A 19576-nucleotide genomic window follows, 5' to 3' on the forward strand; every position below is an offset into this window, starting at 1 on the left:
AGAGATGACCAGCCATAAAGCTCAAAAAGGCAATTTCTCAGAATGTCACCGTTAAATGGCAGTTGTAGGGAATAAGTGTCAGAAGTTGAAAACAGTTCTTATGGCTTTCTAAATCGAACTCAACCTGATGATTTCTTCATCAATGTGGGTGCGTGATAATTTCACCGAAAACCAAACTGATGCATTTAATATTACATGTAGGTGGATACAACAGAATATCACACACAAACAGTGAAAGTCTTGGAAGGACCATCAATTTTTTTTTATTGGTTTGCTATATTATCCCTATATCCATCAAGAGACCAATGAGGATTTTATGTACGATTACTGTTTTGAAAAATAAGAAAGAAAGAAAATAAAACAAAACAAAAAGACAGAATGATATGACAATGCTGAAATCTTGAAAGTCAGTCAGGGCAATTTTTAAGATGCTATACATACAATGTACAGGTATCTTAGCAAAATTTTTTACATTAAAGACAAAATTGAACTATTGTAATTGTTTTTTAATATCACTCAGTGAAAATAAAGTACATCTACTGACAGTGTCATACAGTGTAACAAGTGAAAGTCAGACATGTACAAGCTACACACACATACATGTAACACCTACACAATCAAATACAATATCCAAGTGCTTTATTATATTCCATGAAAAGCCCCTTAATTAAGCAATATTATGAATCCATTAACTGGCTGGAACTGCTGCCAGCATTCACAACATGTGCGACAATATTACAATACCTTGACTTGAACACATATTTCATTGCAGGTTTTCAGATAAACCTGGCCAACATGTCAATTATGAGATTAGTGGTTCAAGCACAGCCATTCATAACCATGATGGGTGTTCTTCACTGCATTCAGACACAAATCTTTTTCCAAGTAATTGAAGCTATTAACAGAAACAGGTCTTATGGATAATATTTACTATTAATATGGCATACAAAGATCTCCTGTTGACAACTTTCTTTTAATTTTTGCTACACCCCAAACTACAGAAAGTGCTCTAGCAAAGTGTTAAATGATCTTCTGCTTTGATGTTATGTACATGTATGTCAACTGTCTTCCAGCAGACAACCTGGCTCCAGCTAGTAGGTGTACTGTGGTAACAGCAATACAGCTGAATATTTGACAACTTTATGAAAGAAAAAAGAATGTAAAAATTTCCAGAACATCAATCAGCAACTCAATATTTTCTTTGTTATGCATGGTGCATTGTGTGATAATTGAAAAAGAAAGAAATGTTTTATTTAACGACGCACTCAACACATTTTATTTACAGTTTATATGGTGTTAGACATATGGTTAAGGACCACACAGATATTGAGAGAGGAAACCCGCTGTCACCACTTCATGGGCTACTCTTTTCGATTAGCAGCAAGGGATTTTTTATATGCAACATCCCATAGACAGGGTAGTACACACAACAGTCTTTGATATACCAGTCGTGGTGCACTGGCTGGAACGAGAAATAGCCCAATGGGCCCACCGAACGGGATCAATCCCAGACTGACCACGCATCGTGCGAGTGTTTTACCACGGGGCTACGCCCTGCCCCATGTGTGATCATTAAATGACAAAACCACCACAATGTTTAATTAATAGCAAGGAGCAGTATATATATGTATGTATATACATGTACATGTATTTCCCCATTGACAGAACACACACCACACCCTTTGCAAGGGTGAAACCATGCAAGCAAAAATACCTATTTCCAATGGTAACAATAATTATAATTTATATATTAAGGAAAAACAAAAACACCACAGTTATTGTAAAAATGGAACTATCTTAACCGATAGACTGACCACTTGCTTGAGGTGCCTACAGGTCATAGGATTGAACCCACTCTGATTGATTTTTTTCTTCTCCATTTCACTGTCCCAGAATTGGTACATCAAAGACAATGGTATGTGCTATCCTGCCTGTGGGGGAAATGCATATAAAAGATTCCTTGCTGCCAATAGAAAATTATAGTAGGTTTTCTAAGATTATCTAAGAATTATCAAATGCCTGGTCAACATCCAATAGCTGGTGATTAATAAATCAATGTTGTTAAACAAAACAAACTAACTAAATTGAAAACACTATTTGATATACATGTGTGTGTATATATATATATATATATATCTCTTTAATGTGTTAATAACCCTGACTCTGCACAGTGAGTTGTGTGTACAATTTCTGATGTTCCTAAATTGAGTTCACTGAACATTTCTTAAAAAGCAATTTACTCAAAAAGCCTTGTAGGTCAACTTAGCACAATTTAATAAATCAATCTCATGCAATTTTGGTTGACCTTTAAAAACCGTATTAGTTGTAACCCAACCAACTTGTAAAAATCAATTCAACTCAATAATTACATGCGTTACACAGCTACATATGTAGCTAAAGTTGTACTAATAATGATTCAAGACCCCATTCTAGATTTTGTTCATTATGTTTCTGAGGACAATTAAAAAAAACTTGTAATTGATGCAATGGTCAAAAACTGCTAACATACTGTACATATGTCTACAATAATATGTCTATAATAAACGTTAGTTCAGGAAAAGCTAAAGAATCCATCCAGATGTACCATGCCAATGATGTCAATGCATGCCATCAGCCATGTCGGTGTGTTAAGTTTCTGAAAGAAATGTTTTATTTGACAATGCACTTGACACATTTAATATTAATTACAGTTATGTGGTGTTGGACATACGGTTAAGGACCACAGAGATAATGAGAGAGGATTTTAACCCACTGCCACTACTCCATGGGCTATTCTTGGATTAGCAGCAAGGGGTCTTTTATATGCACCATCCCAGGTACCAGATAGTATACACAACCTTTGTTAAACCAGTTGTTGAAAAGCACTGGCTGGAACGAGAAATAACTTCTGAGGACAATAATAAAAAATCTCATTTATGCAATGGCCTAACAAATACCACTTACTGGGTATACACAGTGCAAGTCAACTAAGGAGCATCCAAAGAATCCATCAAGAAGAAGCATGTTAATGGAGGCCAGCGGCCAAGTAATTTCTCTTATTCATAATGCAGCAAGATAATGAAGGACAGCTAGAGCCATCATAGTTGGCAGCATGTGGCACAGACAGGCTATATAGGACACGCCAATAAACTAAATACCACCACTGAGTTATTAATCCACCAAGACATAAATCTATACAGCCCAGCAGAAATGCCGAAAGGTACAGAAAGTCAATTTAAAGAAAATGGCAGACATTGATCTTGTTAGCACAATGTCAACCTATATACATTGTATTTATTATACATGTATATAATTGTACTGTGTTAATTTAAATGCTTTCAAAATTATGATGTAACATTTAAATATAAAATACATGTATCTATATATACCTAGATATATATAAACGATTTCTGTATTAATAATTTAATATTAGTAGATTGCATATGCTACCAGCATAATTTTTTTACTATTTTTCATGTTTTAATTATTTATACAAAATTTATTGCAAATATAATAAATTTTATATGTGTGTGTGTGTGTGTGTGTGTGTGTGTGTGTGTGTGTGTGTGTGTGTGTGTGTGTCATGGCAATCAAGAAATGCACATTTGACCTATTGAAAAACAATTTTACAATTGAGTATACCCAAGTACAAGTTCACTTACTTCACTTCTACATAAGAAAATTAAATTAAAGTTGAATGAATCTGAATATAAAAATGTTAGCACTGTAAGCTGATAATGAAACACATTATGTCCCTGAGCATGTAAATTTTACAGTGCATCAGCTTATTTTAATGATGGGAAGGAAACACTATATGTAATCAAATACCCAGACATTTCTGTGACATACCAGATGCCATGGTGAAGGTGATAAGCTCAAAAAGACAGGTTTGCGGAATCATTCCCTTGACAAGTTTATAATTGATGACATGTTGCCCACCTCCCCAGCGGTCAGGCGATGGGTGATTTCTGCATTGTTATCAGGGGCCCTGTTAATCTGTTGGCCACTCTATCACGGGAACCATCAACTGGTGCGTCTCAGATCTGACACACAACATGGTTACACCACAGCTTGATCAAGTGCTAGATCCCACCAATCTAACACGCAGGTGTGGAGCTTCCAAGAACTTACTTAATGTTTTATTTAACGACGAACTCAACACATTTTATTTACGGTTATATGGCGTCGAACATATGGCTAAGGACCACACAGATTTTGAGAAGAAACCCGCTGTCGCCACTACATGGGCTACTCTTCTGATTAGCAGCAAGGGATCTTTTATTTGCACTTCCCACAGGCAGGATAGCACAAACCATGGCCTTTGTTGAACCAGTTATGGTTTACCCCTACCCACTGAGCCTTGCGGAGCACTCACTCAGGGTTTGGAGTCAGTATTTGGATTAAAAATCCCATGCCTCGACTGGGATCTGAACCCAGTACCTACCAGCCTGTTGACCGATGGCCTAACCACGATGCCGGTCCAAGAACTTACATGCACAAGCTATTATTCCTATGGGGAACAATTGCACCTAAGCACCATGGCAAACAAAATATGTACATGAACTTTGCAACATCAATATTCACAACTTAAAAAAAAAATTCATCTCTCATAAATTCAAGGGTCATAACTCTGTCAAAAATGGGCCAACCCCTAAGAAAGTCAAACATAATGTGTAAAGCTATACACAAAATGTTTGCTCAATATCTTGAGGCATTGTGAAAAATCAGTCCAGACAACTAGATTGTAAGTATGGTTCAGACGGACAAACAGACAGACAGAGAAAAGGATGAAGACGAAACCTAAAGTACCCTCCAGTTGAACCAGTCAGGAACAAAAAATTACATAGATCTAGACTACTGTCCTAACAAAATGTGTTGCTTCAGAAGTTATTTTGTCAATACAATGTCCAGAATGTAATTCAAATTATACCCTGGTAATATTTACAATCCCTGAAGATCCCCTGCCAATCAAAACCGAGGCAGTGAACTCTGGGTCAGTGAACCGGAGTTATCTGTCTCATCTTGGCCAGACCAAGTCACTCAATATTGACAAGTGGTTCTCACAAACCACAGTTTTATAACCACACTCAGTACCAACAACATGCTATATTGTCAATACCCCAACCAGGAGTTAATTTATCCAGGATTTTTTCACCATGGTCCCATGTCTGATAGGACTGTGAAAATTACCATGATTTATTCATAATAGGAATGTTTTCTTAGTCCACTGAATGATGCAGTGCACTGGCCATTGTTAAATTAATTTATTATCTAATATTTGGGAATTTTAAGTACCACTTGCTTTCAGTGCTATGGAATATGTTTGGATAAATTCCTGCCAACATACTGGACATGTTTAAAATACTGGCTACAAATTACAGCCAATATTTTTAATATTTCTAGTGTGCTAGGGTATAATTATAGTATAATTTATATACACATGTACATTGTATACCCGCAACCCTCTTTGTCCAGGCTAATGCAGTATTACTGTGAGAAATACATGTACAATTTAAGTGTCAAAAACTAACAAAAAAGATTATTTTTGCTGCTGGTTTTAAATAAATGTGGATATGCAATTTTTAAGAAAGTAAAAGTTTGTTTTGTTTAACAACACTACTATGGCACACAATTAATTGATCATTGACTATGAGATCTCAAACAGGTGGTAATTCTGATGAACAGTCTTCAGATCAAAACCACATTTTTCCTTTACAAACAAGGGATCTTTTATATCTACTTTCCTACAGACAGGACAGCATATACCATGGCATTTGATATACCAATATTGGCTGAGATGGGATAAAATTCAATCAGAGAATAGGTCTGCCGAGGGAGGGGTCTACAGCTGTACACCTCATCAAATTCACCAATTGCTAATTTTAAAACTAGCAAATTTTACTTTAATTTGGCAAAATAATTTCTTGTAGTGAGATATTTCATTAGAAAAAAATCTTTGAATTTCCTGGTTTCTAGTAGATAATCTGTCAAAATGTTCTACTCATCTAGACCTGCATTTGTGTACCAGTACAAGTAAATGAAGTATCCCTGGTAGGAATAGTTCATGTTGAAATAAGTTTGTATTTGTAAGTGTGATTTTAAAGAAATGGTATAAACCCACAAGAATTAAATACAAAATAAATTTAGTACTAACGTAGTTATATAATATACATCATATTAGTATTAATAACAATTTACACTTAAAAAAAATATATTTAAAATTAAAAAAATAATATTATATTATATATCATTACAGTAATGGATAATATATGTCAACATGTTGATTAAAAAAAACCCCATTGAATAACAAATCTCAGTGAGTTACTAAACAAAATATTGTCTGAAATAATATACATGTATATGCATAATAACAATTACACCTAGTACATTAACGCTAACATTTAAAACAACTACATGTATGCTTATATGTAATGCAACTACCAGTGTACATATATATATATATATATATATATATGATAATGCTACTTTAATGGTTCAGTTCTCCAGTGCAGAAATGGTCTTGTCAACTGACCGTCAGATCGCATCCTAATCAATGTGGAGTGGTCACATGTCTAACACATTCATCCATAATTAGTAGCTGACCTGTGGTCAAGAGGTTTAATTACATTGGACACTTTCCCTCCAATTTCCTGGCGTGGACGAGGGCTGAATGCAGAACCAGTACTTAATGAATACATGAAGCCAGCAGTACAGAGATACAACTCGTAATAACTGGATAAAGTCATTGGTTTCATTATGAGCTTTCAGAATGGTGAATATGCCACAAGGTCATGACTAACAGCATTTACATCCATCATAGCCTAGCTGAGCCAAAAAAAAAAAAAAAAGAAACAAAAATGTATATTAATTACTTAAAAGAAGAGAATTTGTAAATGGTAGCTACTGATTCACAGAAAAGTATTTAGGGTGGGTGAATGCACATTCATCTGCAAAACCATTAACCTGCTGCACCATTTGAGGAAAACATTACGGAGGGACAACGCCACATAATACAACCTGGCAAAAACATGTATATAATAAAAACTTGTTCCTAGGATAAATGGAAAACTGCAGTAGAATACATGACTTTAATAAATGCCACTTCTCAACACATTTCCCTATACAGCATTTCAGATTAATTTGCCAATAAAACTATGTATCTTTCCAAGTGCTCTGAATTAGTAACCTTTGCAGAAGTATCTGTTATACGAGCTAATTGACAGCGGCGAAACGGAACATGTTACTTTCTGTTCAATGTGTTGAGTAATGATAAGATAAATCCTGCTCCGCAAATACCATTACCCTGACTACAGGTGAGATAAGGTTACAGAAATCATCTATTAATTTCACCTATGTCAATTACGCTGCCAATATGCTTTGAAGAGATATACAGCCTTCCTTTTTAACTAACAAATTTATGTATTTTCCATAGCAGTTACATGAACATGTAATTTAAGTGGTTATTTTTTTTCAAATGACATACAATTTTATTTACTCTATACATGTGCATACAAATTATTTATCAACACTCGCAATAATATATTTTCATTTGCTCTCAGTTTGAAATTAATTAAATATAACACAGCTGAATAATAGCAAAAGTTTGCAATAAATCTCTATTCCTGCAAAATGAAGTCTATAAAAAAAATTGAATTTTGTTAAATAATCTGTACATGCATGTAAATATTATATATGTGCATTTATTACACACCAGTGTAAGATATTGCTCATGTCATAACAATCACTCAATATCTAGCTAGTTAGTGTAATATTGTTGTGACGTGAATGCGACGTAGATTATTTGCTGACCCAATTCGTAACAAAACCAATATGTGCAATAGGTCTTGTCATCTGCTTACTTCTACACTGTGGCTTGTTTGCAACACTTTGGTTTGTAACAAATAAAATACTAAACTAGCTTGGCTGTCAAACCATTTTTAAGAAACAGCGTTGGTACTGACTTGCTTTCGTTTGCAACCCCTGCAATTGTCCACGGCAATCGGCAATACTGTGGAGATTGTCGTGGAGGTTTTCATTCTCCACTGCATTTTTTATCCTTGGACTATATTCAGGGTTTTTTTTAATGGCTTGTTGTTTTGGCCACAGACATTTTCTTAACTGCAGGGGTTGTGTTCTTCAAGATACTAAAACTGTTCACTCACAAGTCATGTCATAAAAACGTTATGACAGGCAAGCTCATTTAGTATTCTATATACATGTATGTATCTGTGCCTAAAAACAAATTATGCAATTGATGGTACATACAACATGTACATGTAGATTCTTGTGATTGTAGCAACACAACAGTTAACCATTGTGCGTCATGTGACAATACGAGATGACTGGAATTTAGTGGAAACACATTAGAAACTGGCCACTCAGATGTGTTGACATCAGACAAGTCTTTGATTCCACGGAAATACTTGGACTACCCAGGCCTTTAGTGTGTTTGTTTTAAAACACCATTCAAACAACAGCAGCAAACAGCAAGCTTCATGCTTGTTAAACACGGATTTCTAGAAGTAACAACCTTTAATCATGTTGGCTGATTTGTTTGTGCATTCTGTCCAAGTACAAAAAAGTGGGTAACCAACTCAAAATACATGTACAAAGCAAGTGTATACAAGCACACTATTATATATATATGACATATATTGTGTACATGTAAAAGTTAAAGATAAAAACATCGTGTTAAACACGTACCACTGTTAGAGCACATTGATTTAGTAATCATCAGTTATTGAACATCACAAATTTCATAATGGTGACATGTAGTCTTCAGTGGAAACCTACTACATCAGGGGCGTAGAGTGATCTGGCCTGGGGTGGGGGAGGGGGAGTTCGAATATGAACCAAGTGGACCCTTTATCTAGTTTGTTTTTGCACCACTAGAAACTCCATGTATAAACCTGTATGTTTTAGCTCTGAAAGTGGACCATTTGCTTCAGTGGGGGAGGGGTTCATCCACCCCCCCCCCCACACACACACACCACCACCACCACCAGCCTATGCCCCTGTACATGTTTCCATTAGAAACAAGAGATCTTCTATATGCACTTTTCAATAGACAGGATAGCACCTCCAACAAAGCCTGTAAACTCTAGCTGTATACTGGACAGTCATCTTTGGAGATCTAGTAGCCCCAGATAAATTTTGGTATCCAAACCAGCCCAGTCAGACTATAGGCCACAGATATCAAACCCTGCAACTGTTAATTAAAATAACATAATCTCAGACTGTCACTGGAATATAACATCATTTCAGCAATATTCTGGTTTTTACTTTACATTTAAGACTTTCTTAAAACTTAGAACTGTCAATATCTACTATTTTGCTGGTCTTGTCACAGTAATATAATAATACACATGTACATATATGTTTTCAAGCTGGCCTATGTCCAAGTGTGTACAATGCATGTGGCCATGATGAGTCAATGTGGACACGTAACCCTTTCCTGTGGTTAAAGGTAGTGAAGCATTTCATTGTATTCATGACAGGTTTATCATTGTCACAATCCTCCGTTGTGTAACAAGGATACTGATACCTGGGACAGTTCTCTGCTTTTTCTCAGACCTATTGATCTTTATCCAACTGGTATTACACTGTACTGTATACACATGTACATGCACCTGTAGGTATACAATAAACTACTGTTTTATTAACATGGCCCACACTCTAAAACACAGGTATGCTGACTAATCATTATAAGTAAATAATAATGCAGGTCATCATTTTAAACAAATGTGCATGGTTTCTCCTTAAATGTATTTATTCCATCTCGGTAAACAGGTCACCTACAGATACATAATAGTGTACAACTACTATTATAAGACTAAAATCTGACAGGATCTGGATGCAGACATTCAAATTGAACAATATCTGGAGTGCACAATTTCCAGTGGAGGGCACAAACCAGATTTTGATTCTTTATTTATATAGAATAGGACTAAAAAGTAGATTTTCATCTTTGAGTGGCCCAGCCCCATTTCTATGGGCCTGAAAATTATAGCTTTCTATTAATCAATTCCACAAGCAGTTTCTGCTTTCCACAGATATTTATTATTATTTTTACAGATTTCAGTTACACTAGTTATTTGTCTAATTTGGAGTATAATACGGAGATAGATTTTAGAACTACTTCTCAATTTCTAGAATTTGTTTTAAGATCACAAATGAAGAGGCAGACAGTTTTCCACTCCACAAAATAATTTTTTCAAGTCCTGGTTCATCACCCAGGATTTAAGTTTATGGGAATTGCAAGCAGCCAAAGGGTGTTAAAATGGTAGGGACATCCTTCTATCATTGTATACATATATAGTTAGCAAACTGTTCAAATGTGTGGTTCAATTATTGACATTTACAGGGCAGGCATTAACATACATTTCAGAATAGTCTTACTTGTCTGCTACAGACCAAAAGTTTTGGGGGTTTTAAATATTGTAAAAAGTTTATTCATACACATAATATGTATAAATACTTCAGAAGATGAACAAAAATAAATGTTACATTGTTAGGTAATAAAATGCACCAGCAATGACAAACGACTTCACACTAAGGAAATCCGTAATATTGTAATCTGTGTGAGTCCACCAACTGTCAGTTAAGTGGCACTAATTGCTGCACCTGAAAGGCAACTGATCACCCAACAGGGACCCCAGGGAGCACTTAGCCTGTGATGACCAACAAGTGTTACTCAATGCACAGTAGTGCCCAGTATAGGTCCTAACTCCCTATGGTGGCCGTTTACAGGTTCTAATTCCCTATAGATGCCTGGTGACCATTAACAGTTGTTAATAAGACTGGTAAAATATGCATTTATCAATGCAGAGATTGTACATGTATGTTTGTAATACCCAGATGAACAGCATGTTAAAACCTAGAATTTAGCCATGTGGACACTTGGGTTTCTTTTACTTTTGTCCAGCTGGATGGATGGGTGGATGGGTGGGTGGATGGATGAGTGGGATGACAAGCTTAATCCTACATGTACATGTATACGCCTCTGTATGATTATCTAACTCACTAGTGGATTAGCGAACTCAAAGATTTATTTAGGATGGGAATTCAAGATTTATTTAGGATGGGCATTCAAGATTATTTAAGATGGGAATGCAATTTTTTTTATGGACACCTTCAGCTAAGCTAGGTACTCTGCCATTCAAGAGCTACATGGAAATTCAGACGGTTATAATTACTGTCAGATATAACTCTATAATGAACATGTATGATGTTTGCCTATGACCGAGCAGAAAACGATTCCTGCTCCATTATAACAAAAATCCTATGCTTGATGTTAAATACCTTTACACTGATCATTTCTTGTTCTCCGATAACAAACATTCTACTTATAAAACCACAAATATACACTCTACAGTTAAATATGTAGGTAATGATGGTTTTCTTCTTGAAGTATGTATTAGTGATTAATACATACATGTATGAAATATTCATTATTGTCAAACTCAAAACTTATCAATGTAACATTGTATGTAATCTCAAACAGATTGTTGTTGAATATCTATACCTATTACGCCTAAGCAGTGGCAGGACAAAATCTGTTGTTTTTGTTACAGTTATACAATCTCTGACAGCAGAAGGCAGTTATAACCATCCAAATGTCCATCTAACTCTTGAACAGTAGAGTACTCAAGTTATATTCTGGAAAGTAGACAAACATGCAATTTAGTACCTAAAAAACCCACATACTGACAAACATAAAATATTCATTAAACACACTTTAAAGTTCAGTGGAGGGGTGTGCAACCATAGTACCAATTTTGGATCTGCATATAAGTAGTAAATATCTGTAGTATATCATAATATGTTACTTGTACTTTAGGGAAGTAAATGCGTTGTTGAGGGTGGGGTGAGTGGGTGTTATATGTTGTTTATTTACAATGCTCTACAGTGTCAGTGTCACAGTTAAATAACGTATGCCACGGTATGGTATAGAACATGTAATATAATCATTACATATCACCGATAGTGATACTCACCGACGTTGTATACGGAGGACTTGACAAATCGACTTCGTCTTGATAAAGCTTGGTCTGGAGGATGTGTTTGAGCTGAATTTTCGGAAAAGTCAGCAGTGTTGATTTCCCAACATCGTAAGCCTCCGTATCAATAATGGGCGGAGAACTGGGTGCCGGACCGAGCTCGGCAAAAAGCGGGTTCTCATCCTCGTACCCGTTCTGTTGCTGCTGAGTGTCCTCTAGGGTGAAATACACAGCCGTCCCTCCTTCCTCTTTGAGAATCCTCACCGCTCGCAGTAATTTTTCCCTGTGGTCTTTTTTGGCGACACCAATCGCGTCCAAGTCGGCCTCCCCTATCTGCTTGCACACTTCGAGATCGTCATATCCATTGTCAAGAAACGACTGCGTGTAATGCACGAGATTCACTGACCGAAGCCATCCTTCGACGATGTTTTCCGCCATAGTTGACGTTCAAAATTTAAAAAAATAAGCTTTTACGGTTCGCGTGTTGTACGCAAAGACAAACTTACTAAACGACCCATTTTCGTTACGACCACTGCTCTCGCTTCTACTCGTGTAAGAGATAGAAACCTGCAAGAAACGATGACTGAGAGAATATGCGCGCGCAGCTAGTAGGCGTGACGTCAGGAATTTATGCTATTTTTAGACAGATTTTCTCCCATAACAAACCCACGTGTTTTTAGTAGATGTAAACAATAAACAAAGAGTTCATACTGACAGCGAATAGTTCATTTTTACGTAGCCTACATGTATATCGACATTAAACTATTTTTTATTTCCGTGTTTTCTGTATTTGGTAAAGTGTTTTCAGTTTCAAATAATTAAGTAAAAAAATTTTGTGGTGATTAACTACTGTACATTAACTAGTACACACTAAATACAGAATAAGGAAATGTTTTATTTGATGACGCACTCAACACATTTTATTTACGGTTATATGGCGTCGGACATATGGTTAGAACCACACAGATATTGAGAAAGAAAACGCGCTGTTGCCACTTCATGGGCTACTCTTTTCGATTAATAGCAAGGGATCTTTTATATGCACCATCATACAGACTTTCATATACCAGTCGTGGTGCACTGGCTGGAGCGAGAAATAGCCCAATGCCCCCCCCCCCCCCCCCCCCGACAGAGATCGATCCCTCACCGACCGCGCGTCAAGCGAGCGCTTTACCACTGGGCTACGTCCCGCCCTAATAGAGAATAATACATGAATTGCCGTTAGAAACCATTTATCACACAACGAGTTGTTTTAAAATGTCTCTAACGAGCGAAACAACGAGTTATGACATGTACAACGAGTAGTGACATGTAATTAAATGAAACAGTGATTGGTAATTACATACAAGGGTGACTGGTAATTAAGTTCAATAGTTACTGGTAAATAAATACAGTAGTTATATTGATAAACAGTCGGTGGGCCCATTGGGCTATTTCTTGTTCCAGCCAGTGCACCACGACTGGTGTATCAAAGGCCGTGGCATGTGTTATCTTGTCTGTGGGAAAGTGCATATAAAAGATGATGATGATGTAGGAAATATGTAGCGGGTTTCCTCTGATGATTACGTGTCAGAATTACCACATTTGACATCCAATAGCCGATGATTAACTAATCAATGTGCTCCAGTGGTCCAGTGTCGTTAAATAAAACTTTTTTTTTAATTATTATTATCCCACTGCCCCCTTTCCTTTCTCTCCTTTGAATTCCATTTCATTTCTTCCCGATCTGGCAACTCCTATCTTTCAACTTCTTTCGCTGTCCACCTCTACATCCCAGTCGTTGTAAACAAAACAAACTTTATTGATAAACATTAAGATTAAATCTGTGTACTTTTTGTGTGTATTAGTATTATTACACTTACGAGTTTATGTCTTCTTTATCTTCTTCTTTTTTGTGGTGGGGCGAGGCGGGGGGGGGGGGGGGGGGGTATCTAAACAAATATTTCACATTACCACATAACAGATTTCCATTAATATATAAGTAAAACTATTTGTCATACTGTGCATGCACTTTTTGTTGATCATTATTAATAAGATATTTTTATATATAGAATATGACGTTTAAAATTAAATGCGAACTTTGGCCTTTTAAGGCCTTGTAACATAGCATTACACCGTTGTCAGTTATACTAATAATTAGTGACGATACGAGATCACGTGTATTATTTATCAATACCGTAACGCTAATTATAGTGACACTGCTTTGGAACTAGATGGCAAATAGGCTATACAAAGGAAAGTGATATTTATTTTTAGGACACTTTAGTACAGTTTAAACTATCGCTAAATGGTTATTTTGACATTTGGTTTTAGACCGTGGAAGAGACAAACCATTGTCGCAATACTAGTATTGGTTGTTCCAGTTGAAAAGCAGTAAGCAATCTTTCATATGCAGGACAGTAAATACCACGACCTTTAATGTGGGACTGTCTGGGGCAGTGAAAAATAAACCGGATCCACTAAGGGGAAACAATCCTACGACCACCTGCACACAAGACGATCGCTGTCTATACTGTATCCCTGAATATCCCTGAATATCACGCAGTACCCTATTATTCTTTAAAGTAGAAGACACTAAATGTTTAGTTTCAACCCATGAAAATGGACACATGTTTGGTTAAACAATAAAATCTATGTAACATCTGATTTTAATTAACAAAAACGACTCTAATACGTAGTACGTCGTAGTATTTAAAAATTAGGGTTGTCACTTTAACATATTAATACATAGGCGTACGGGCTCCCATTTTTGTAGGAGGGCAGGCGGGGTTTTTCCCGAATAATACGAAAATACCCGAATCTGAATAACATTTATTCATATTACCATTACTGCCAAACAGCAATACAGGGGTTACAAACGAATGGCTACGCATTTTTACATGTACATGTATTACAACTAATTTTAAGGTTAGAATGATGGAAATACATGGTAAAAAGGTCTCAGGTTACAGATTTTTCCTGAATATCTTTATAATTTTTGCCCGAATTTGAGGTTTTGCTCCAGCACTATATCCGAAATGTAACTTTGGAATTGAGCATTAAAGTAGATCTACTGACAGTATGGTACATGGCGACATTAGTTTACCCATTTACCTCTAGCTGAACTATTATATATGTGAACAGTAAATTTGTGGTCCTCAAGTGGGCGACGGGGCAAGGGGCACGGGTCGACACCCCCTTCTTGAGTTTTTAGGAGCATGTACTATCAAATTTGGAACAGTATGCACAAAATAATGTCAAAGACAAATTTAAGTATTATTTATTATAATATATCACGAACAATGATAATCTATAATCTTTATATATGTAATTTAGTTGACTAGGTGTTTCTTGAAGGAAATAATTTAACGTGCATGTTTAGAGAAAGTTATTATAGCGCACACTTGTCTTGGTCGCAAGTTTTGACGTGAGCCAGTTCCTTCATTCAAGACATTAGAGCTGGGAAGGGAAAAGAGGAGGTCGTACAATCAAACCAGCAAGCGCAAGGGAACACGGACATCCCAACCCGAAGACAGAAGAGCACACTAGATATTTTGGTGGATCGGAAATTAGGGAGACATGTTTTATTAACGACACACTCAACACATTTTATTTACGGTTATATGGCGTCAGACATATGGTTAAGGACCACACATATATTGAGAGAGGAAACCCGCTGTCGCCACTTCATAAGCTACTCTTTCCGATTAGCAGCAAGGCATCTTTTATATGCACCATCCCACAGACAGGGTACTACATACCACAGCCTTTGATATACCAGTCGTGGTGCACTGGCTGGAACGAGAAATAGCCCAATGGGCCCACCGACGGGGATCGATCCCACACCGACCGCGCATTGAGCGAACGCTGTACCACTGAGCTACATCCCGCCCCCTCGGAAATTAGAATGCGTCCCTTTAGGAAGTTCCAATTAGAGACTGTGTACAGGAATGCCTTTAACTGTAAGCTTATTTGGCACATCATTTTGAGCGATTTGATCCAATATTACATTTAGAAATGTCCGGTTTAGTTTGCTTATTGTTTAGTGTGTTCTTTCTACAGTAACATAAGAGACAAATATATTAACCGTATTATTATAATAAACCATCAACATTTAAATTAACGCAACTGCTGTCCAGCGACAATTCAAAACAGCTAATTAAATTGTGTAAGTATTTGAACACTGCTACCGCGCATAGAACAGACAACATTGATACATGACATATGTTATTATATTGTATATTATTGATATGCATGTGTTACCCATTTACTATAGAATTTTATCGATTGTAACCCGATGCTACATACCATTCCCCGCGATGTGCACATTATATTATTTTATATATAAATATGTATGTATGCCTAAAAATGTATATATTTTTTGGCAAAAATAAAATATGTGTTTAATGAATATTGGTTGGTCCGAGTGGTATCTACGTGGAATGGTGGGTAGCTCTTAAAAGGGTTAGAGCATTTTGAAACATTTTAAACTGAGCTTTTTTATTATCACAGGCGAGCTGTCGTGGGACCATTGACCCAGAGCTCTCCCACACCACCAACCCCACACCCTCGCTCCGTTGTTGCTGCTCAGAAGTGAAGCTGGTATTGGGATACGAACCCAGATCCTACAGACCTTGAGTCACTGCGCACTGGGGCTGCCATTACACCGTTATTACAATACAGCCATGTACGAAGATGTTCTGCCGATGAAGAAAGGAAAACGCATTTATTATTAAGACCATACGAGTAGTCTCCCATACTCGTATCGCGACTTCGGTGGTGTCGTGGTTGAGCCATCGGACATAAGGCTGGTATGTACAGGGTTCTCAGCCCGGTACCGGCTCCCACCCAGAGCGAGTTTTAACAACTTAGTGGGAAGATGTAAGACCACTACACCCCCTTTTCTCTCACTAACCATTAACCAACTAACAACTAACCAACCCACTGTCCTGGACAGACAGCCCAGATAGCATTGGTGTGTGCCCAGGACAGCGTGCTTGAACCTTAATTGGATATAACCACGAAAACAAGTTGAAATGAAATGAAATGAAAGAAGTACACCGGCTTCGGTGGTGTCGTGGTTAAGCCATCGGACATAAGGCTGGTAGGTACAGGGTTCGCAGCCCGGTACCGGCTCCCACCAGAGCGAGTTTTAACGACTTAGTGGGTAGGTGTAAGACAACTACACCCTCTTCTCTTTCACTAACCACTAACCAACTAACAACTAACCCACTGTCCTGAACAGACAGCCGAGATAGTTGAGGTGTGTGTCCAGGACAGCGTGCTTGAACCTTAATTCATATAAGCACGAAAATAAGTTGAAGGAAGGAAGGAAATATTTTATTTAACGACGCACTCAACACATTTTATTAAAGGTTATATGGCGTCGGTCATACGGTTAAGGACCACACTTATATTGAGAGAAGAAACCCGCTGTCGCCACTTCATGGACTACTCTTTTCCATTAGCAGCAAGGGATCTTTTATATGCACCATCCCACAGACAGAATAACACATACCTCGGCCTTTGATATACCAGTCGTGGTGCACTGGCTGGAATCAGAAATAGACCAATGGGCCCACTGGCGGGGATCGATTCCAGACCGACCGCGCATCAAGCGAACGCTTTACCATTGGGCTATGTCCCGCCCCGAAAATAAGTTGAAATAAAATAAAATGAAAGTACACAGACTTCTCTTTCACTAACCACTAACCCTCTTTTCTGGACAGACAGCCCAGATAGCTGAGGTATGTGCACAGGACAGCGTGCTTGAACGTTAACTGGGCATAAGTAGGCCTATAAATGAATGAATGAAAGAAGTAACGACGCACTCGACACATTATGAAATAATAATACATTTTGTATTTTATATTTATGCTAGAGGACATATGAGTATAAAATTTAATATCTAGCCATATCAGTTTTGTGATTTTTGCTCTGTTATGATAACTCCTAAAAAGTCTGTAACTTAACTATGTTCCTTAAATGTACAATAAACACAAACTATGACTTCCAAGTACAGTCCTACACTTAAGTGTATTGAGCTTGCAGAATCTCACAAGTTCTTATCTCTTTACATACTGGGTACAACGATCGCTTGATGCGCGATCGATCTAGGATCGATCCCCGTCAGTGGGTCCATTGGGCTATTTCTCGTTCCAGCAAGTGCTCCACAACTGGTGCAACAAAGGCCGTGGTATGTATTATCCTGTCTGTGGGATAGTGTATATAAAATATCTCTTGCTGCTAATCGAAAAGAGTAGCCCATGAAGTGGTGACAGCAGATTTCCTCTCTCAATATCTATGTGGTCCTTAACCATATGTTCGACGCCATATAACCGTAAATAAAGTGCGTCGTTAAAGGTAGGGTCAACTCAAACAAGAGCCTTATGTGTTGGAAAGATGCATATCCGGACCACCAACACATACTGACACTTTAGCAAATGAAAAACGCGTAATTTTAGAGTTAATAAAAAAAACATGATTATTCCTGCTAACTGGGGGCAGCCATTTTGTTTCGTTTTTGTGACGTCCAGTGGGATAGCTCGAGGCGAAGTGACGTCAGCTCCTGACCATCTCCTGTATGTACAGTGTAAACAAAAGCAGTAATTTTCGACAAGGCGCTTCTCTTTGATCAACCTGTCTTGTAAAACAGCATAAATGACGTAATATTATAATAAACTATTTAACCAATCTAATTAAAATTGGCTCCACTATTACATGTGGATCTAACACCAGCCAGTTGGAGCTCATGTCCACCAATCAAAACCTTACTTGCAGAATCCTGCCAGTGATTTAAAAATAATTTGAAAACATTCCGAATTATCCTGAGGGTATACGACATGTTTCGTGTGAATTACGAATGCCTTAAAACATGTTTTATTTTATAAAATAAATAATTTGTAATGTAAAACTGAAGACTGATTTAGTTAGGGTTTTTTTAAATAAATAAATAAATAATGTTTAATGTAAAATTGAAGACTGATAACCCACCCCGTACGTATTGGTATGGTTCGCTGTACTGCGGCCACTAAAATAGACTCGCCCGATATTTTTAGAATTTGTATGCTCCCAAATAACGTTATAAAAGGCGAAGTGTGATTGGTCAATATTTAAATTATTATTTACAGACGAAATGTTACCTGGACATTTGGGACTACGCAGTGTTGTTAGTTTTAAATCACTGGCAGGATTCTGCAAGTAAGGTTTTGATTGGTGGACATGAGCTCCAACTGGCTGGTGTTAGATCCACATGTAATAGTGGAGCTAATTTTAATTAGATTGCTATTTAACTAAATATATTTCAAGTTGCATTAACGGAACAAAATGAGGTTATAGTATTTTTCTCTGTTAAATAATCCAAAGGAAAAATGTACAAAATTAGGCCAATTGATATGCTACGTTGGAGCACAAACGACAACCCACGATACCAAAGTGATAATTTTCTTTTCTTTGGGACTACGTAATTGGTCAGTTCTGTGGTTTTTGTTGGAAAAGTCTACTTTATCAATAGTTTTACAGAACTATTTACAGTAATAAACCATGTCCATTACAATTTTAGGGGCGACAGGTAATATTCCATAAATACTGTTATGTATTTTTGTGTCTAGACAGCGACA

At 37.0% G+C, this 19576-nt stretch overlaps 1 protein-coding gene across 4 annotated transcripts in view; it reads right to left on the reverse strand.

The window, feature by feature from the left end:
- The window catches only part of LOC121370781 (SAM and SH3 domain-containing protein 1-like), a 141644-nt gene extending 129101 nt beyond the window's left edge, over positions 1-12543 (reverse strand). For all 4 annotated transcript variants that reach the window (XM_041496242.1, XM_041496241.1, XM_041496243.1 and 1 more), the window contains exon 1: positions 11976-12543. In XM_041496242.1, the coding sequence (XP_041352176.1) occupies positions 11976-12416 (441 nt within the window). In that variant the 5' untranslated portion in view covers positions 12417-12543. The remainder of the gene's footprint in view (positions 1-11975) is intronic.
- Positions 12544-19576: the final 7033 nt, after the last annotated feature.

The sequence above is a fragment of the Gigantopelta aegis genome, chromosome 4 (assembly GCF_016097555.1).
Source record: "Gigantopelta aegis isolate Gae_Host chromosome 4, Gae_host_genome, whole genome shotgun sequence".
Taxonomy (NCBI): Eukaryota; Metazoa; Mollusca; class Gastropoda; order Neomphalida; family Peltospiridae; genus Gigantopelta; species Gigantopelta aegis.